This window comes from Pleurodeles waltl, chromosome 3_1 (assembly GCF_031143425.1).
Source record: "Pleurodeles waltl isolate 20211129_DDA chromosome 3_1, aPleWal1.hap1.20221129, whole genome shotgun sequence".
NCBI classification, from domain to species: Eukaryota; Metazoa; Chordata; class Amphibia; order Caudata; family Salamandridae; genus Pleurodeles; species Pleurodeles waltl.
This window is the reverse complement of record NC_090440.1, coordinates 1,722,162,681-1,722,185,333: the sequence shown is the minus strand read 5'-3', so window position 1 is coordinate 1,722,185,333 and position 22,653 is coordinate 1,722,162,681. Positions and strand designations below refer to the sequence as shown.

At 45.2% G+C, this 22,653-nt stretch overlaps 1 protein-coding gene across 1 annotated transcript in view; it reads right to left on the bottom strand.

Moving 5' to 3' along the window:
- ABCA12 (ATP binding cassette subfamily A member 12) overlaps window positions 1-22,653 on the bottom strand; it is a 507,999-nt gene that overhangs the window by 155,723 nt on the left and 329,623 nt on the right. Inside the window, exons 26-30 of the mRNA XM_069225635.1 lie at window positions 20,217-20,532; window positions 18,412-18,526; window positions 16,160-16,489; window positions 14,681-14,750; window positions 13,033-13,167 (exon numbers count right to left, since the gene is read on the bottom strand). Coding sequence (XP_069081736.1) covers window positions 13,033-13,167; window positions 14,681-14,750; window positions 16,160-16,489; window positions 18,412-18,526; window positions 20,217-20,532 — 966 coding nt within the window. The remainder of the gene's footprint in view (window positions 1-13,032; window positions 13,168-14,680; window positions 14,751-16,159; window positions 16,490-18,411; window positions 18,527-20,216; window positions 20,533-22,653) is intronic.

Below are 22,653 nucleotides of genomic sequence, written 5' to 3'. Positions count from 1 at the left end.
CAGAGGAATCCAGCGTGAAAGACACCTGACAGGTACGACACACAAATATAATTACGGACCTCAACAGCATGCAGTGGTTTTTCAGACTTGATCAAAACACTGACTACCACCAGCTGCTACTTGATCCAGTGATCAGATATACCACAACATTTTGGATACACCTCGGGCTATGAATATACATGCACCTCAACTTTGGGATATCATTGGCAGCTGAAGTTTTTCAAATGCCATCAAAGAAACCCTATCTGGATTGGAAGGTGTCATAAACATAAGTGATAACTTTGTCATTTACTCCACAAACCTAGCTGAGAACCACTGCCAGCTAAGTCCAATGTTACAAAAACTAAAAGAGCACAGTTTGGCACTGCCTAATGACAAATGCTCATTCTTCAAAACCCAAATTGAGTTCTTTGGTACATTTTCTTGAAAGAACGGAAAGTTTACCTCACCAATCCAAAGCAATTAGAAACACCCCAGCCCCAACTAATGCAACGGAGATCAGGAGCTTCCTTGGGATGGCAAACTACTGTGGGAAATTCCTGTTAAACCTCCCCACACTGTCAAAACAACTGAGGGCATTAACAACACTAGGAATGGGTAAAGCAGACTGAAAGGGCATTGTGGGACAACAAGGCCACAATACTTTAATACACCACAATGGCATACTTTGATCTAAACAAATACATGAAACAGGTAGTACATTCCAGCCTGGTCAGCCTAGGTGCCTTACTTCTGCAGGGACATGACAACGAAGAGAGGGCACCTATCCTATATGCAAGCAGAACAGTGACGGAGACAGAGGTGAAGTAGAAGGAGAAGCATTGGTGATTAAAAAGGCCTGTTAAGGGCTTGTCCAAGATAGTGTCCGAGTAGTGGTGCCCCCATAGGCAAAAGTGGCAGATGCAACAACCTCCGGGCTCCTTTAATGACTGGACTCTGACAGGGAGGCACCTGAAACACAAAGCGCAGCAGGATTGACCCACAGAAATCACAGCAGCACCCTTTACGGTATACAGCCTTAAGCCTGTCAGCTCCAGCGGGCCGCATGAGGCTGCATCCGATCCCCTCTGCACCAGTGGCTTACCTCTGACACATGAGAAGGGCAGGCAATGATGAGGCCTGCAGGACACAGGTAGTGGCTGGCTCAGTTGGAGCATGTATGTGGCATAGGAGCTGATGCGGGGCCTGGCCTAGGAGAACAGGGATGCAGGGCTGAGGTAGCTCATATCAGACCTGGGCACCTGGGCCAGATGAGAGTCTGCATCACTTCCAGCCTGGGCACTCAGGGCTAGCCCTGGGCTGGGGGCTGGGAGCTGGGGTCGGGGTCCCAGGGATGATTGGCATCACTGTGGCCCCTTAGACATGAAGGATGGCACTGGGGCCCAAATACATGAAACTTGTGAGAGCAGCCTTGCGGTATGCCTGCTTACCCGAAAGTTCATTCATGGAGTTCAGTGTGAGCCTAACTGCTTGGCATCCTCAAAGAGGGTACAGTTCTGCAGCTGGCACCATTTTAGGACCCTCACTGCATGTTCTGCATGTTTTGCAGCCCTCACACTTCACGTTCAGCCACTGCCATCGGGGTGGGGGAGACCTTCACTCCGGCAACTGCTGCGGGAATCTGGGCCTTTAGACAGCATGAGTACACAGTTGTTGGCACCAGGCTACCCTGCATAAGCAGCGCACACATTGAACTCATTGGGGAGAGACCCTATTCATTGTTGGCGTCCCTTAGCCATTGTGACTACAGAAAATATCTGGGGGTTCCCATTGCTTTGGGGGTTCCCAGTGCTTTGGAGGTTCCCAGTGCTTTGTTTCGTCTCCCATGCGCTCCACTTCTCTGGTGGACATCTGCGGAGGCGCCCCTATGTGAGAAGGCCCCCCCATCACAAGGCAGACAGCACAGCCAGGCCAGACAGCAGGGACCAGTGATCATACACTCTGATCCTGCCCATCTTGGTGGCATCATCCTGGGTTATCATAGCCACCCACTGCAGCAGTAAAAAGGACACTACCCTAACGGAAATGCTCACTAAACCACCCGACAAAACATCTGACCAGCACAGGGATGCCTCACCTCCAGCATCTACTCCAACAACTGCAACCACTTCATGCCCCTAAGAGAAGGATGCACTGGTCACCCATGCCTTTCTAGAGAACCTCGTCAGCGCCCTGAGAGATGACACTGCAGCCATCAAACAAGATATAGCAGCAGTTGTGAATGACATCAAGAAAGACCTGGGAGAGTTGTGCCATAGGTTAAAAACCCTGGAACAAGCCAGTGACTCATGTGAAGAGGAACTTGATGACCACTGTTGTGAATTGCTAGAACTAAGTGGCAAAAATACAGAACTACAATACCAACTGGAAGACCTTGAGCATAGATCTAGGTGCTCCAATATCAGGGTTAATGGGGTCCCTCCCCAAGCAGTCTCTGGAAAAATGAAGGACTATGTCATCCGATTGATCCGCCACATGGCCCTAGATCTAGCTGAGCACAACATTGTATTAGATCACACCCACAGAGCGGGTCAACCAGCCAAGTCCCTTGGCATTCCACAGAACATATTAACCTGCCTCCACCACTACCAACAGGAAGAGGCCATCATGCCATCCATGTGAGGCCAAAGTGCCATTGATTTTGAGGGAACGAAGGCTGTACCAAGATCTACCCCTTTTACCCCTGCAGTGCAATAGAACTCTTCGAATGATCATCAAGTTTTTATGGGAAAAGGGAATCCGATAAAAGTGGGGACATCCTTTCAGACTCACCTTTGTCTGGAACAACAAAACCCGCTTTGTCTGCCCCTTGGAAGAAGCCCGCTCAATGCTGGACATGGTCAAGCTGCAGAAGGAGGGAAACGCACAACCCCAATCGCGGAACACCCAGCACTCATTCACTGGGACACAACGCTCATCCCGTTCAATGAAAAACCCACAGAGATAGAGAGCCATAAAGAAAGGGCAGCCCTTCCGTGCCAGCTTCAGCACCGGCGCAGCACATCAGATCCAGACAATGACTAACAATGGAATGGACAGTGTGCTTGTGATTTGTTGTTTCGCAGCCCTTTGCACTTAGTCCTGGTCACTCTCACAGTTCAGATCCGGGAAAGCCAAGTAGTTCTGCTCCTCCCTCTTTAACGTTTCATGTTTCAGTGGTAGAGCTCTGCTCATACCTCAATTTGTGAGTGGATTCAACCGGCAGCTGATGACACGGACAACAAGTATCTTGGTCATCGTGATCCCAGATGCGGAATGCCTCAGTTGTATTGTTACCCCTCTTTTCCTCTTCCTCTTGCTCGACATTCCCCATCCCGACACCTCCGCCTCACGTAATACTGGCTAGACAGACCTGCTGGGGATGCTGCTGCTATGCTCAGTCTGCCCTTGTTCCCCTAGCTCTACTTTACATTCTAGCAAATGGGTAAAATAATTAGCTTTAACATCAGAAGCCTCAATGCTCCAGTAAAGAGCTTGGCGCTTCTGTCCATACTTAGGGAATCTAAATGCGACATTTGCCTTATCCAAGAAACACACCACATCAAAGTGGACTGGAAATACTTACAATCTTGTTGGTTTGACTGCCAATATTTTTCTTATGGCCTGAGGAAAATGGTGGGAATGGTGGTGGTGTTGCTGGGAAAGGTCATTGAGATACAGGCAGAACTAACCAGCTTACTCTTGTGCCTGTCCATTGCCACAAAGAATTATACATTTGCGCTTGCAAATATCTATGCCCCAAATGACCACCAAAAGGCCTTCCTCATTGATACTGTACTCCTGATCAGCAGTGGTTGGGCTTACGAAGTTCTACTTTACAGAATTTAGCGGAGTTAGGTACAAACTCAGTGAAATTCTGTGGAGTTCCGCGTGTGGCAGAATGCCGCCTGCCCTACCACCCTAGCCTGAATTGGCCGCAATCTCAGAAATGCTAAGCAGGGTCAGACCCGGATAGTAGTTCTAACCAGGCCCTCCCTTCTTAGTGCTTCTAAGATTCCGAAAAGCTGCAGTTTCAGGCCCCCTGTGCTGAGACAGCCCACCGGCCTGGTTCCTGCTGCTCACAACCACACGTGCACACTTCCGTTCCCGAACTGCCCTCCTTCCCAAACTTGCTAAGAAGGGCCAAGAACACCCCCTGTTTTGGACCAGCCTTGCAATTGCTTCTCTGCACTCACACACAGCCTAAGGCCACCCTTTCTACAGGGTCCAGCACTAGCAGCAGCAAACCATCTCACCACCACCAGCCTGGTATTTTCACAAAGTACCCAGAATTGCTTGCTGCTGGGCTCTAAGGCACTCCCTCAGGCCACACACATCTCTCTCTGGCAGGGGCGGCCAGACTACCACTCAGCAGCTGCTGCTTTCCGGGTCTCCAGCTCTCTCTGTTGGCCTTAGCACCATGCCCCATTACACAACTCCCTTTCCCAGGGACTCTGGGGAGATAGGTTCTTTTCAAGTGGAGCTCTGACTGCAAGTTTCCTTTTTTCCAAGCACCCCCCCCCCTCTTGTGCAAATACTGTCCATGCCCAGTGCCGGCCCCTGTGTGCACACAGAAAGTGAAACAAGGGTCAACTGACCTGAGGCTGAATGCTGTCTGGGTCCAGTGTCCCCCTTGCCAGTGACCTGGCTCTCTCTGCCTCCCTCTGCCTCCTGCTCCCAGGCTGCTGAGGACAGTGAAAGGAGGGAGGCCTGGACCTGGAACTGACGCAGATGCAGCCCCCAGCAGCGGCTTACCACAGCTCCACTTCGCCGACCAGCAGAAAGCAAAGCTTTAGCTAGGGGTCTCCTTGCCTGTTGTAGGGCAAATGTAGTCTTCATTTTGGTCCGAGTGTAAAGTACAGCCCAGTTTGGGCCACACAGCACAAGCACACACTGAGATTATGCTGTGTGGCCCATAACTGGGTTGCAGTGTGCAGACATGCCAGTGAGCTCCGTTCTGCTGCCAGGGCTAGTGGAGTTTTTGGCCGAACTCTGAAATGGAGCATGGAGTGCCAAAAACTGTGTTAACTCTGCCAGCACAGTGGAACTCACTGCCCACACCTGCTCCTGATGCAGATGCACTTATAGGGGGTGACTTTAAACTCGTCCCTCATGCACTCCAAGACAGGTCGGATCAAAGGACAGGGCAGACGGGAGCTCTCACACCGATGAGCTGTCAGTGACTCGGTGACATGGGACTGGTGGATGTGTGAAGAATGTGTCACTCAGCATCAAAAGATTACACCTTTTTCTCAGCTGCCCATAAAACATATTCCAGGATAGATTTTTTTCTTATCCCCCCACATCTTACTACAGCTACCACCTCGGTGGACATTGGTGTAGCCACCCTTTCAGACCACTTGCCTATCTCCATCACACTTCATCTACCAGACTTTGCACCTCAAAATCGCCCCTGGTGTTTCAGTACCAAACTATTAACTTATGACACCACCACATCCAAAATTACTGACACCAGTTGACCCTTCCTGGACACCAATGGCACACCTGACATTCCCACTGCCTTCCTCTGGGACACCTTCAAGGCAGTAATCAGTGGCCATTTCATAGCTATTTCTGTCCGTCTCAACAGGGATAGAAGGGGCAAGCGATTTCACTTGGAGGGACAGGTAAGAGAGTTGGAGGAGGCACATAAGCAATCTAGCACCCATAAAATATGGCACCAGCTTGCGATGGCCTGCAAACAACTTAAGTCCAGATACAGATAAGGTGGAATATGCACTCCTACGTACTAAACAAAGATACTATGTAGGGACAAAAAGGCAAGGAGACTGTTGGCATATTAGCCATTAGACAGGGACATTCACCCTAATGCGGTACTCATGGCCATAACTTGTCTGCAACCAAGCAAAGTGCCTGTCCAAGACAGCTACACGTCTGATTTTTATAAATGTTTGCAGCTTCACTGGCTCCCATATTAGCCTGCCTTATATTCCTTTAGCGCTACTGGTTCCCTCACAGACACTATGAGAGCAGCCACCATTATGGTGCTTCCTAAACAGAGCAACGGCCCTACGCTCTGTTCAGCATATCGCGCCATCTCACTATTAAATGTCAACGCCAAGATCTTCACCAGCATCTTGGCATCCCGCCTTACCCTGTATATGCAGCGCCTTGTGGTCCTTGGCCAGGCTGGGTTTATACCCAAGAGGGGATGCAGCGATAATACCACACAACTGTGCCAACTCCTTGACAAAATCTAGCGCTCCCACGTTCCAGCTCTCCAGCTATCAGTCAATGGCGAAAAGGCATTTGGCCGTGAGCACTGCCCGTATCTTCGGTTGGTGCTTGCCAAGATCGGGCTTGGTGTGTAAATCTGCCGCTGGATCTGTACAAGCTACACAGGCTGTACGGCAACTGTCAGAATCAATGGGCTGATGACAAAACCCTTTAATGTAACCCAAGGTACTCGACAGGGCTGCCCCCTATCCCCACTCCTCTTTGTCCTTTATATGGAGCCATTCACTGAAAGAATACACAGACACCCAAACATAGAGGGAATAACAATGGGTGGCAGGGGAACACAAACTCTCTCTGTATACAGATGACGTCATGATAGCCACTAAGCAACCGTTCAACTTCCTTCCCCTGCAGATGCGGGAATTGGAGGCATTTGAAACAGCATCTGGGTTCAAGGTCAACCTCCAGAAATCTCAAGCACTTAACTTTACCATTCCAAAAGCTGACCAACTCAAACTTGCTTGCCTCTTTCACCTTTGCCTGGGCTGTCCATGGAATCATGTACCTGGGCTTGCACATTTACCCTACGCCAGAACGTACAGTGAAAGTAAACTATGCTGCGCTTCTATCCACTGCCCGATCCGATCTACACCCTCTCTTGGTTGGGGTGGTGATCAAAATGACCTTACTGTCCAAGATACTCTATGTTATGCAGACATTGTCACTGCAGCCCTCCCACAAGTAATTAGTAAACTGCAGCACCTAACTGATGATCACATTTGGGCTGGTAAAAAGGCACTCATAGTAAAGAAACAAGCTTACCTTGCTCTGGCAGAGGGTGGCCTAGGCATTCCCCCTTTTGGTGCTGGATCACCAGGTGGCACAGCTCCGATACCTGGCGGAGTGGTATGGCCTCGCACAGAGAAGTACTGGTGCCTCACAGACCAGGCAGTAGCCGAGATTCACATTTTGAAGGTGCCATGGCTGCCCAAGCCACATAGGTCACCAGGGATTTATATCTACCATTTAGTCAGGGCAACAATGGGAACCCGTGATAAGCTTTCCACTTGCATCGTACCCCAGACCCTGTTTATGGGGAATCCTGACTTCCCCTCTGCTCTCCAGGGGACTGACTTTGTACAGTGGCAAATGGTTGTAAGACAGTGAGGGACTTATTTAACCAAGATAGGCTCATGGACTTTGTGCAGATCCAGCCTAATTAAGACATCCCTTCCTGTGCTCACTGTTAATATGTTGTCATCTGGCACTGGGTTAAGCAACCCCACATATGCCCACATGCCAGCCGACCCCTCACACCATTTGAGATGTGGCTCCTCACCTGTCAAACAGAGAAAAGCCTCTTCTCCGATATCTAGGTCTTCCTCACTGCCCCAATAACCCCCACCACATCTTTGGAGCAACGGTGATGGAAATTAGAATGTTAATGCTCCTTTACTCCTAAGGAGTGGTCTGATATATTACATCAAGCCCTCACCTCTGCTTGTAGCGCATCTGGCAATGAGATGTTACTCACAATCACACACTATCTACACCCCGGCTAATATAGCTAAATGGAAGCAGGAGACAATGAGGACAAACCGGCACATTGAAACACCATCTCTGGAACTGCCCCAAAATACAACAATACTGGACGGATGTCCTAACAGGTGTTAACTAGATGTACAACGCTGACCTCCCCAGGTTCCCCTGTTACATTTTACTAGGTCCCCCCAACGTCCCAACATACCTTCTGAAGTCAGCGAGGGAATGGGCCATCACACTTGTCCTCTGTGTAGCCAAACAAGTCATACTCTCCAGGTGGGGCACATATAAGATGCCAACGTGGCTGGACTGGCAGCATAAAGTGTGGGAACTTCTTGGCATGGAAAAACTGACTGCAGTGATGGAATGCAAACTGCCATAATTTGACAAAATTTGAAAGCCATGCATACAGTTCCTCTACCACAAATTCAGCATATCTAAGAATACTCTGCCTTACACAAGTGGAACATAGTACCGGGTGTGGTGTAGATGTGAAGACTCACCATACACTACCCGCCCTATGGTCTGAGCACCATGCACACACTCCTACTGGGGGTTGTAGAGCGGAACCCTACCCACCTTCACTTGTCCTCCCTTTCTACTAACCCCTCTCACCTTCCCTCCAGTCTACCTGTCATTTTCCCTCTCTTTTTGTTGCCATCTCACCCACCTGTTAGATGTAGTGAGATTATTGTTTATCTTGTAAAAGTAATAAAACATATTTAAACTTAAATAGGCTTGTCAACACTTTCACCTATACTTTATGCGAGGAAATTTAAGATCATGACCGACTATAACCCGCTTATCAACCTATTTGCAAGAGCATGACAACACCCACCGTCCAGGTTGGAAGGTGGGTGGTCCAACTCCAATACCATACCTTCAAAGGGAGCACTGACCAGAAGTGAACAACCAGGCGGATTATCTATCAAGACATGTAACAGTGCCCACAGAGGACCTTACCACTGCCAGTGAGAACACACCACTGGACACTGCCCGCATCCAACAAAGAGAAATGGAGGAACGGCCAGTGGAAGAAGTCTAGGGCACCATCGTGCAAGTCCCCAACAACAGGGAGCAAGTTACCTGCATGATATCCGGGTTCAAAAGAATCCTCAGAGAAGAAGATTTGGAAAAGCTAGAGGGAATAATGAGGGACGGAGATGACCTGTGTACTCTAGGAGAGACCTGTCCAATCACAGAGCTATTGCAATTAACAAGCAAGCAATCAGAATGACCAAATGACTGACAGAAGTGAGAAGTTGAAGTAAGTGAAAATTTCAACATAGAAGAATTGCAGACTCTCTCCAGGTGCCAAGAGTACAAGTTAAGATCCCCTCAGGAACCAAGTAAAAGATTACAAGACATTGTTTATGATGTTCATAGGTGCACTATTCCGTGGAGTGCCAAGGACATAATTAACATGGGAAGGAATGTAGTGAGCAGCCTAGCCCCTACACACAGGACCCTAGTGTATGCAGGCATCCCTAGGCTGAGTGCAGCTGAGGAAATAAATGAGAGAGAACTGCTCATAGTTCTTCTCTCATACTATAGCCCAGGCCTTAGTCATTCCCATTCCTGTGCCACCCACCATGTGAACACAGCTCGTTACAGTGATGCCCCTACACTCCTCTGTTTCAAATGTGAATTTACCTTGATATTTTACGTCATCTCTTGGTTCCACATTAGCAATGAACTGAATGATTGATGTATGACTTTGAGGTATTTTGTTATCCTAAGCAACTTCAGATGGTTACTCTCCTGCAACCCTGCAGTGCACAGTTATAGTGAGAGTGTGCAAATCAAATGCACATCTTCATGCATTTAAAAAAGCCCTTGCACGTTTTTCAGAGTGTGGCGTTGGCCAAATGTAAAGCAAATAAGGAAACGTTTGCTGACCTTCAAAGCAGTGGGAACTATTCCCGCTGCTGAGAGGGACAGCTACGGGACTTGTGCCATGAGTCAGTCATCCTGGGTCCCATACTGCAGACCCCCGATGGTCAAAGTAAAAAATTACATACTGCTTGGTTGAGTCTCTCTTCAGAGGTCACCCAACCTAGTGAGCTGGCCTAGGTGTTGTACTCCTGCTTGCTGTCCATAATGTCTGCACCAGATGACTTTTGTCAAACACTGTACTTGTAAAGGGATGGGGCTTGGCAGACAACCAATGACAACAAACCATGGCAGAATGCCCTGCCCATAGGTCATCCTGCCACAGAAAGTCCCCCTGAAGCAACCACGGCTAGGTCTGACTTCTCATATGAATTTCACGAAGTTCCGAAACTTTGCTCATGTCCACTAGGGCCGAAGTTCATCCATGAACTTGAATGCTTTGGTCACTTCTAAATGATACAGTCGGCTTTACTATAGATGCACCACCGAATAAGTTGTGCATTTCTTGGATATCCTCTGGTCTAATTCTGCCCATTCCCACCTAGAAATGTAGCCTCACGAGGTGCTGAAATGTGCTCGTACTCTCCTTCTAGAAATGTCTCTTCATTTAAAGCACTGGGCCCAATAAAGGGAGACAATTTATTATACTGTTTTTCTAGTGAAGCAGTAGGAATTGCAAGCCTTTTCGGCTCTTCTACCCATGCGCCTTTTTAAAAACATTTCTAGGGCTCTTTTGCTGCAAAAGGTCTTGCTTGATTGGCTAAGTGGAAGGCTAAATTTGGTTTAGAGGTGGGCAGGATGTAATTGAACAGTAGGGAGATTGTCTTGGCTTTTACCTTGGCCTTTACCTATCACTTGCCTTTGTCATTGTTACTACTGCTAAGGAAATTGGAAAGTGGAAGTGTGGTGTTTCGAGCATAGCTCACACCATAGGTTTCCCCATCATGGTTTTTTGCTTCCTTTTCTCATCTTGCAGCATCATGGTAGGTCTGTAGTGGATCTATCTTGTTCTTGTGCAGTGCTTGGGATAGCTACCACTCAGGTCACAGTTTCCCAAGCAGTACAGCGTTCTTTTTCCTCTCATGGAATGATGGGCTAAATGCTACAAACAAAAGAAGGACCAAGATGTGTTGTCCTCCTAAACCAATACTTTCACAATTCACCAATCAGTCCACCACTGTACCATTGTTCCACATCTTTTGTTGACTAGATTGATCAAACCAGAGCTGCATGAGTGACAAGGGTGTCAGCACGCAGCTCCATGTTTGTAAAAACTGTTATAGAATATCAACTTCAGCTTCCACGGGAGATGAGAATGTGGGTGGTGACAAATTAGGCACTTCCGTATGCTAATGACATTACTGAGCTTGGGCTCAATCAATAAAACTACTTATTTTTCCTTACGCACACTTGCATGCAGGATGGTTCTATAAATAGGATGAGAGATATCAATTATGGTATGAACTAGCTTTGTGATGAGTGATACTGAATCTGAGTCCTCAATTTTATTACACTGTGAATTAGGACTTCATACATTAAAGATATGTATAATGATTACGTTTTACAATGCCATCCTTCCTCCTCAGTCTACCCAAAAATGATACACAACAAATGAGATAGAGTGCTGCAACAACTGTAGTCATTGTAAGCTCCACATTATTCACCGCCAACTCCATCTTAAGGAAAATTTAGGATATAAAATTTCACCAAACAAGCATGTTGGCATGGATATCAGGACTGTGTATGTAAACCTCTTAACACTTAAAAAATAATCCAGATCTGCCATCCCTACCCAGACCTCAGGATATAAACCGAATATAAATTTAGAAATTTCCTCTTGTAACACTCCAAAATATTCATACCAATACCTTTAAGTAGAAATGTCTGCATTCATAGTAATAAGCCAAGAACCTGGTGGGGTTATTTAGAGTTTTGTGCAACAAGGCACCATTATAAATAGTCAAAAAGCTCTTTTGTGACTTATAACATTCTGAATATGTGTCATTGGGAATCCTTTATGCCCTATAGCTAAGATTGAAAGTTTGATGATTGGTACTGTGTCCATCAGGGTGGCAGAGGACATTAACACTGCCATCGCGGACGTCTACTATTGGACAAATTTAGAGATCACCACTTGTTCAGTGCCAGTGGTGACCTCTGTATTTTGATAGAAATCAGCATTGTTGCGATTCCTGTCAAGATACAAAAAATTTGGTGGATGGCTGCCTTCAATTTTGACAGCTTTCCACCAAAAGTTTAGCATTTTTTGTTTTTCAAAAAACAAACTCCCAGAGTGGGAGCTTGTATTTAAAAAATTCAAAACACAATGTCCCCCACGCCCTGAGAGTTTTCTCCCAGAGAGTGAAGGTCATTTTTTCTTTTCCTGCCCCTCATTCCATAGATTTTTCCTAGAGGTGACAGACAGAAAAAAAACTATCAGACCATCCATTCTTATCAGAGTAGGCAGTGTGATTACTTGCTTTACTCTAAAGGCTCCTACTCTGATGGGCAGTCGGAGGTAGCTTTCTGGTGATGGAGCCAATGGGGGCTCCATTGATGGAAAGATGAGAGTCTACCCATCTCTAAATGAGGTGAGTGGCCGATTAGTTTGGAGGACATGGTACTCTGTCACATTTGCAACAGAGTGCCGTGTATGGCAAACTTGAAATCTTCCCTTATATTTTTACCAGATCTACCACCCAACTCCTTTTTGCATGCTGTGGGTCTGTCATAATTATGTCGATATGGTGGAGCTTGCCTAGTTTAGCTTAGCTGCCTAGGGCATTCCTTAGGATCTAGTATACACTAATCAGGAGCACAGTGTCAAGGATCCTTAGTAAAAGTTTGTTGGAATAGGGCAGGGCATTTACCACATGAGGTAAATACCATTACAACAGGGTGATATCCATAATCGTTTTGTAACACACACAGAATTTGCATTTTTTCTGGGCTTTTTAACCCCAATAACCTTCAGCAGGTTTGAGCTGTCAGAATTGATCAGGAACAAACTGCGCGTAATACTCACACAAACCTTATGTTTGCACAGTGATCAGAATGTAACCTGAATGCATAATGAAGGCCTTAGAGAAGCTGTATTGGGGAGCCAGCACTGATTGGTATTGGTTATGGGGCTACACCCACTGAAAGAAATTAAAGCTGGTGCAAACTTATCCAAAAATTCAAAAGGTTAGGGAGAACAAAATATCTGTATCTAAGAAAATAAGGTGCCATCAACACATCCACTTAACTATTTGATCTTCTATTATTTAACTTGAGCACCTTATCCTACAGAAGATGTAACTCCGGAAATGCAACTTCATCACCCCTGCTTCCTCATCTGTTCCTTGCCTGTGCAGGAATGAAAATCTACTTGTGTATGCTTAGAGGTAGATTTGGAAACTATTTATTTCTGTGTCCTACCTGGGAAGACAATCTGGATATACCAGCCCACGATGAAGTAAATACCCGAGTCTATCAGCAGGAGCCAACACATCCAGCCAAATGAACAGGTATCGTTTGCCATGGGAGAGTCATACATATTGCCCCATTGAAGCCCTGCAGAAATAGAAAGAAACCGAGAGAAATAAAACATATTAACGTGGCTTCACATTGTGTTTACATACAGAAGACTCAACTCCTCTTTTTTCTGCTCCGAGATAACATAGACTCAAAGAGCTCTCCAACAGAGTTCAATTATAATTTGTAATATGCACACATTATGAATACACATGTTTAAGTCCCTTATATTTCAGTTTAAGTAGCACCAAATGAAAAGGGGATTTAAAGAGTAAAAGGCACTAAAGTTTACAATTTGGCTACTTCGCAAACTTTGCTTTTTCATTAACCCAGCCTGCACCTGTAGATTAACTAGAGTGGTGTTTTCCCATTAAATATGCTTTATTAATGCGATGCTACTTAATGACTGAGTGTGTCTAGACTTTATGTAACAAGGCATCCCCTTCAGCTCTATTTTCGTTTGCCCACTTGTCGCCGCTCTTGATCTTCTGCCCATATCTGCCTGGACCAGACTGAGCATTCTCTTTCCTTTCTTTCTGCTCTGTGTAAGTCTCTCCTGAAAATTCATGGGTAGGCCAATAGTAAGATAGGAGTACACCAGAAGCAAGTCAAACGTAAGCTAGGAGAAGGCCACGGGTAAGGTATTGTACCATACCATGATTAAGTCTGGAATGAATCAAGAGAAACGCAAGAGTGAGTCAGGAGTAAGCCATATATACGCACACCTTATTAAATGAAAACCTTTGTCGAGTGGGTCTTCTGTTGGTGGTTTTGACTTGTGAGTTACCAGTGGGGTCTGATTTTCGACCAAGCAGTAGAATTGTCCAGCAGGAGACAACATAGATATTTCATGGTAGTGAGTCTCTCGTCCCACCACAGATCATGTACCGCAGGGGCAGTTATGAAAAATTGAGGAATAATTCTGTGTGCTCTGGTTAATCTGATCTGGCCCTAATAATCTAATTCCTGATTTGATGGCTCAGGGATCTCTGAGGGCAGCACTGTTATTCTTTTTAATCTTATTCACCCATTCAAGTTTAAAAAGTGCTTACCTGAACCATGATGATATTTGGACCTTAACCTTGATCAGGACAAATTTCAAATTGTTTGAGTCTGAAAAAGTCAGCAAAGTCTGCTGTCGACCAAACCCCACAGTTATCTCGGGTTCAACAGGATCACTTTCCTACAGCACATATTCTAAATATCTGCCTTTTGTATATTCACATTGTAACTAGAAAACACATGAAAGTTGAGGATCATCTTATGAGTGCAACAGAACACTTTAGAGTGTGCGGAGAAGTATCCACTCAGTTTCAGCAAGTTAGGTTTCAATTCATTGAGAAAAAGGCACCAATATTGTACATTTTCAGGATGTTCGCGCTGAATGCCTATACTAAAGGGGGGACAGCAATTAGACTCTAATCAGTAACTGACTACCCTTCTATCACCCACCACAGTGCACAGGGCTCTCAAACTGGTTCTTGCAAGGAACACTACATTTTAAGCCATAAAATATTTTTTTAACAAAACATTTGAAATAGATGCAACTCACCCAGGCTCTGTTCTTCATACAGAGTGGCGTATTGAGCAGCATAACTTAATGCTGTTGGGGAAAACAAGCCCTGCAAATGACAAGAATATTGAGAGAAGGAAGCAGAATAACACCTTTATGTGACGGTATAAATTACATTTTTATCAAGTATAGCATTGCAAGTATATATAGCCAAGCATAATATCGAAATACCTACCAATAAATATATTAAGCGCTGTAGTTAGTATTGATACTGAACATTAGAAGTACAGAAGACTTCAAAGCAGAGACCACTCCCCCCTTCCACTCCAACACACAAAATACAACGACCGACGAAACAGGATCTCTGACCGACTGAGCAGTTTCAGTTGCTTTATGGAATGTTTCTCTGATTTGTGAAACGGAAATGAATTATCAGAGCATGAGCTTGAGTTGCGACCTACCTAAGTCCCACATGCCAAATTAAGCCCTGGATCCTAAGGCACAAAATCCTTCAAAGGGAGCAAACCATTCAGTCAATGCACAGTCCTTATTGGCTGTCACTAAAAAAAACTTTAAAAAGGAAGCTCAAGTGGTGAAAAATAAAGTTGAAGACGACACTTCTGACAAACTATTCTGACGAAATTCCTACTTAATGAAAATTAAGTTTGAAAAAAATCCTTTCAACATGACTCGGTTTAAAAGTAAAATATTGCACTTTAGTTCTTTATGGGTTATTTTCTATAAAGTACTAAAAAAGGTAACTGTTACTAAGGGTCTGATCAAAAGTGGGCTGGAGGGGGTCTAGGGAATTTATGGCACTCAAGTTTATTTGGTGCGATACATTTATCTAGCATGTGATCCTTATCGTACCTGATACTTCTCAGGTGTGATGAAGATGAAGTCCACACAACTCGAATTTACACAAGCTTGCAAGAAAACATAGTGGTTAGAAGTCTGGTTTCGATGGTTGGAGTATTTCTTCTACTGACAAAAGAGAGCGGGAACACCACCATGCGCAGCACAAGGTAGATGATGGGTTACTGATCTGAGGAGTGGCCACCAGAGGAGGAGGGGAAGTTGAAGAATCACTAGAAAGGGGATATTTGAGCATAGGCAACCTCCAAATACTACCATCCCCAACAAAAAGGGCCAGGAGACAGGGCGTGGTTAGAAAGGGAGAGGGTTGAAAGGATAAGAAACAAAGGGAAGCCTTCTGGGGAGACTGATCCAAGTCAAATTGCTGAAGAGTAAAGGTGGCAGAGGTAAAAGATAAAGTGAGAGGTGTAAGGTGAAAAAGGCATGGTAATGGAGTTGTAAGCAGGAGAAGAGAAGTAGTGAAAAAGACGTATGTGGTGAGTGAGCCCCATAAAGGAAGTATATAATAATATATCTTTTAAGCACAAGGGGCATTAAGTGAAAATAAGGAATAGAAATATAAGGTGGTCCTCGGTCAGGGTTTAAATTCATATTTTTAACGCTTAGAGCACATCGGTCTTTGATAGGTTGTTGATAGCTTACCAGCAATGTCTTCCCTGCAAAGCTCAGCGAGTTTGACCGTGACGTCATGACGATGAAAGGGAAGAAGCTGATAATGTAGATGAGGCTGCCACTCAATGCGGCGATGTTGGTGTTGTGAAAGAATACACTGATGAGGTAGCTCATAGCAATGATGCTGAGGCTGTAATCTATGAGGAAGAGGAAGATTAGTCCACCATCACTCCTCGGCAAGATGCCCCCAAACTTGATGATGATGACCAGAATGATGACGGTAATAATGAGGAAGATGGCACTCTCGATAAACCAAGCAAAAAAGTGACTGGAAGTGTTGACACCCATCATCTTCATGTACTGCAGGGAGAGAATGATGCAGCAGAATTAGTGTGAGGTTATGGCAGCAAACAAGGGAGCAATCAGATCTTTCTGTTTCCCTTACTCAGTGAAGGCGCCAAGCTCATAAACTGTGCCATATCTAGTGTGAGAGGTTCAGACAGATCTGGCATATTTTTGGCATAAAATTGTACTCTGGATCCTGCTGTTACACTTTCCCATGAAATATGCAAGACTGTAAGTAGCACAATGTAGACTGATACAAGATAAATGGTAGGGACTGGCTCAACATTCTACATATTTTATGGGACGTATATCTGGAATATCAAACATAATGACATAGCGATGAGGCACTTGTTATCCGCGGATGGCTGTTCTTATACTAATGTCAAAGGTTTATGCATTGAGCTTTCCAGTACAAGGCCTAAAGTAAGTGCAGCCTTCTAATGAGGTTATGTCTTTTAGCACAAGGTCTCAACACAGCAGTTTGTGCCACTCTTACCATCACATTTTCGTGCATGCCTTGGGGGTTAAACAACGCCTTAATTTCACAATGCCCTTACTCATGGATCCCACGGAAAGGTGCTGCATTTGCCTCTGTGAATGGAGGGGTTTGTTTATGAAATGTACCTGGACCTTGCTTCAGTCTGGACAGACGTCTAAGCAGAAATGCTGTGCCATAAACTGTCTAGATCAAAGCCTAAACATGTCCTAGGCCAAAAAATGTGTGTTCTTGCAAACAAATGTCTGCTGCCATGAGGCACAGAGTTTGGAGTACATTCAAAGAGAGCATCCTATCCACACCTGATCCTGGAGTGTGTCTGCAAGTGAAGTTACATCACAGCCTTTCTACAGATTGTATCATTTGTCACAATTTGCTAGCACTTAAGATCAGTTTGACAGACCTCCCAATCCACTACACCCTGGACCCTAGAGCTCAAGACTAACAGTACAGAATCAGAAAAATGCAGCCGCATGTCTTTAAAGAGGCCAGACTAGGCACTTGTGCAGCCCTCTTGTGTACCTGGTGTGACTTGTTGCTTCAGTTAATATTCTCAGGCACTTGCGAAAGCTGAAGACTGCTAAGGTGGTGATGCAGGACACAAGAAATGCTCGGTGTGTGGGCTGCAGCAGACTCCTGATACAAAATGGTGGTGAAACCTACATGTAGCTGAATCTTTGTTTAAAAAATGGAGCACTGTAGACGGTAGGGGAAATGACTCATGGTTGTGTACAAAGCCGGGGTGCAAAGCTCCCAGCAAACCGCACATATGCTTCCTCTCTCAAACAGACTCGAGAACCTGTACTGGTGTATGTTTGATGGTGGTATTGATATCAGCATGTGTGTATCACATTGATTGCACTATACCCGTTACTTTTCATTTTTATTTTATTTTTTTGTTTTTTGTTTCATAGCGATGCATACCTCATCACTAATTAAAGCATTCGGGTAAAAGGGGGGCAAGATGTAAATGACGGGTAGAGATCGTAACTTTCTGCTGCAAGGAATCAGTCACGATAGAGTAGGGGCTAGAGGCATAAAAATATCCTCTCCTGATGAGTCTGCAGCATGGAATTCCATCCTGAACCTGTGGCCTGGATGGAAACGCTTTCAAGTGGTGCTCAGTAGGAACACACCAGACTCAGACGTCTGTCCAGACTGAAGCCAGGTCCAGGTGGGGATGAACATAGTCACGGGTTGTTTGCATTTGTTTGTTAGTGGTACACAGCAGCTGATTGATTCGTGGAGGGTGCCTGATTTACCACAAAGATATATCTGACTATTTTAAAAAGACTAAAAATGAGCCTGAGATGAGTTAGGCCTGGACATCCGCTTGGCACTTTGCTTAGGAGTCAAACTGGGGTTCATTTCATGCTTTGTGCAGCACACATTAGTCTCATTCCCAATCGGCTCATGTTGAAGACAAGGTCAGCCAACCCACCTCGTGAAGCCTGAGATCCTTCTCCAGGACCAGCCTTTTCACAAACGCAGCAACGAAAAGCACCCAGGCCACCATCAGCACGATGGGAAGCGAGAAACTCACACTGTACAAGAAGCTGAAATAGAGAAAAGTCACATTTTAAAGTTGAAAGTGTTTAATGAATAAAAACGTATAAAGCGCCTTGAAGAGTGAGTCTTCTCTAGTTCTTCTTTATGGCCAATCTCTGTTGTGATCAGTGCCCTGTGGGCCTTCTTATGCACAGGCACTGTTCTAAAAGGATTCCTGTGGAAAGTGCACCGCGGGGATTTTTGTCTAAACAGGCCCTGGTGAAGGTGCTTCCTTTATAAAAAGTTCATGCACTGGGGCTCTCTTTGTAAATAGGCATCTGTGATGCAGGGCAGCTGCACGGGAGTGGCTTTCTGTACAAAGCCAAGCTGTCATGAAGGACTTTCTGTGTCTCTGTGTGCTTTAACTGGTATTCTCTAGAAAAGACACTGCCCTTTGTGAAGTAACTTTTGTGCATAGCCAGGTATTGTTTTGGAGGAATGTGTTGTACGGATATGTACTATACTGCGGTCTTTTCTGTGAGAACAGGTGATTCGATGGGGGTTCCTTACGAACTGCTTTATTTGGATGGCATTTTGATAGATCTGTTCTTGGGCCTTTCTGTATTGCCAGGGACTTCTGTTTGGGATGTTTATGTATACCAGGAACTGATAGATAGGGAGTGTGCATAAACAGGCGATTTCAGTGGGTTCTTCATATACAGACACTGTTAGATGCCAAGTAAATAATCTTTGGTCTTTCTGTATGAAATGACAACACAAATTGCAGGGGAGGGGTGAGGCTATGGCTTTCTGGTTTGTATTTGACCTAGCACTGCAGTTGGAAGTTTTCTGTGCATCTAAATATTGCTCTGGGGTGCTTTTTTTCAATCATGCTATGCTCTGGATGACATCGTGTATAAAACGGGTTGTTGAGGGCTTTCTGCTCTAGATGGCAACCTGTAGAGTCAAACACCATTCCAGATTTTCTGTACACCCTGGAACTGACCTATAGCAATGCACTGCTCTGATGGGTGTTCTAAATAACCTAAAGTGTTTCTGAATCACGAGGCACTGTTTGTGAAGCTTTGTGCACGGCAAGACACTGGCGTAAGCAGAATTGTACATACCCACGCATTTATTGGTCTTGCGGCACAACCAAGCACTAACATGCTGCTCTTCATGGCAATAAGTGTTACTATGCACTGATGTTTGTTTTGTTTATAACGAGGCACTACACTAATTGACCTTGTAATCAGGTAGTGCTTGGAAGGGTTTTATGTACAGCTGGGCACTTCCAAGGGGTTTACACTGAAAGGTATTCTTACCCACCAGGCGACTTTCTGTACAACCAGGTATTTCAAACCAGTGCATGCGTTTGAAAGAGGCACAGCACTTTAGTGGTTTCATTAACATGGGCCATGTTTTGAATTACCCAGCCCTGCTTTGGGTCGAGGGCTTTCTGTATAACAGGCACAACGCCAGGCACTTTTTCTAGAGTTCATACTGATATGTTTAGTTTTTAAATGTTCAGCAACATACGTGTTCCTATGTTGATGTGAGCTGTCATTCCGCGCCACTACGTTGATGTGAAATTGTAGTCCTTCTATTTTTGTAAAATGTCTCGGTTTTTCGTTCTCAATATCTGGTCACCCTACTCTAGGAAGGCTTCTACAGTAACCATAGGCTGCTCTGGGAGATACTCTAGTTGAAATGACTGGCCAGTCATTGGTCACCTAGCCCCATGCAGACATGACGTACTTGTCCTTTGTGTAGCAGGAGTACGGCATTGGCTGGAATTGCACGGCAATGTCCGACAGGTTCCTCCGGGTCTGCAGCTCAATGACGGCCCGCTCGATGGAGTCCTGCAGGAAGACGAAGGCCCGGGCGTAGGTCATGTACTTGGAGGCGGTCTCGTGCGGGCCTGGGACAAACACCAAGTCCCGGATACTGTTGGTCGGCTGGCTCAGCATAATATTCATGCGGATCGTGTACCTCACTTTTGCCGGCAAGGCCGTATCGTTCGTGGTCGCTCGTCGGCGTCTTTTGTTGCTGGAGAGATCATCGAAAATGACTCCTGCGGGAAGAAATAAAAGAAGGCATAGAAATGGGCGTAATGGGTATTTTGTCTAACCACTCAATATCCCTGTGCTTACAAACAATGCACATGACCTTGGGTAATACAACTGGTACCCATGTAGAGCCTTCAGTACCTCTGGGTCAAGTTTGCCCTATATAAAAACTGAAAACAGTACACAAAGATGTAAAAACAGAGTCAGCATAAGGAAAGTGAAATTAGGTACCCATTTACAAGCTGACTTGCACAAAGTGAAACTGAAACCCTGGATAAATCGCGGCTTCCCTGTTTATATTTTTTGATCTTAGGTAATATTTGATCAATCGATTATAATCTTTTCACTTTAATAATCTGGGCCACTTACAGGGTTTTCATGACAACTGTCTTGCCTCTTAGTTTACTAATGGTTCATGTTTAAAAACTATCACTTTTAAGAAGTACTTCACAGTGCTGTGCTATAATGTGATATATCAATGTCAAAGCTTCAACATGTTAAAAAAATAACTTTTTGAATTTTGAAGAGACTTTACCATATTTTATGTGGTTGTATGATTTGCATAGCAAACGTTTTCAGGGCTCGGCTCGTGCACGGCCTGTAAGAGCCAATCCGACTCTTTGCTTGCCTCTGGCTTGATTCTCCCTCTTAATTTGTTGTCTCGCCCAGAGCATCAGAATCTGACACAGCCGGCAGCAGTGGGTGGGCAGAGCACTGTATGCAGATCACTTTCCACTCATCTGGAGTCATGTAAAGTTGGACTAAAAGAAGACTATCTGACTCATCCAGTTAGTCCGTTTTCCCAGTAAATCTGACATCTATTTTACACCTTCGACTTAAGCTTTGTCTTGACTTTTCCTACCCATTACTGTCATTTGCACCATTGTGAGCTGTAGCGAGGTGAGTCCAATGTGAGTCATAGGCACTTCGAACTGCTGCTTCTATAGGGTCTTTTTTTTTACATAGGGGCGCTTAAGACATAAAGACAGCTCAGTGAGTTAATTGCTTGGTGTTGACATCTGTTGTAATCCGCAAGCCAACAGTATGAATCCTGGCAAGGCAAACTCGGCCTTTCATTCCTCCAAGGTCAGACTGCTATAACAAAAACGAGTCATTACTAATTTGATAACATATAAATTAATTTCACCATTTGCCCAACTGCGAAAGTGATGACATTTTCCAATAGGGGATCCCTTCTTAAAACCTGATATATGTAATCCCCTGGAATGGAATCAACGAACACAGACGCAGAGCATTCTGAGTCCACAGAACTAAAGGGCATATTTACCAGCCCCCTGCACTACCGTTGCATCACTTTATGTGACGCAATGTCGGCACAAACCATTGAATCATATTTATCAGGCCACGCACAGCCATTATGCTTGGCTTTGAATGGGCTGATAAATATGGAGTAAGGTAAGGCAGTGCAAATCGCTACGTCGCCCTACTATGCGTTAGGGAGGCATTTCAAGGACGTTGCGGTGGGTGTTCCCACGCAACACCCATGGATTTTGATGCATCCCCAGATTAACAAGACCTTGTAAGTCTGGGGATGCACCAAAACCTTACGCCTCCACAGGGGAGGTGCAGCGTAGAGAAGTATCTTTATTTCTTCTCGTTTTTTCCTCTTTCTATGTGTGATGCAGAATGCAGCACACAAAGAAAGAAGAAAATGCCTCCCAGGAGTGTCTTTGTGCAGCAAGGTGTGCCTTCCTGCACAAAAACAATCCTGCATGCTACGCAGGCAGTGCAAGGGTGTCTGCGTTGATGCTAGGCTGACGAAACAGCGCCAGTGCTAGGAAAAAGGACAGGAATGCGCCATGTGCCCTAGATAAAGTGCTTCCCTACCCTTTTCTTTTGATGGAGGGCAGCGCAGCAAAGTGACTTGCTGTGCTGCCCTGTGCCAAAATCCCATAAATATAGACCCACGTTTTTGACACGGCATTTTTCTGACGTAAGGAAATTCGATGAGTCTTCAATAAAGAAATGTTGAAAATAAAGATAAACCGTCTATCAGTGAAAATATCTTTGACATGGCAATCACAATTATTACAATTCACCGTAGTTACCGTTCTCTGCCTGAACACAAAAAGTACATATTAGGTCCAACGAACGACATCGCATTA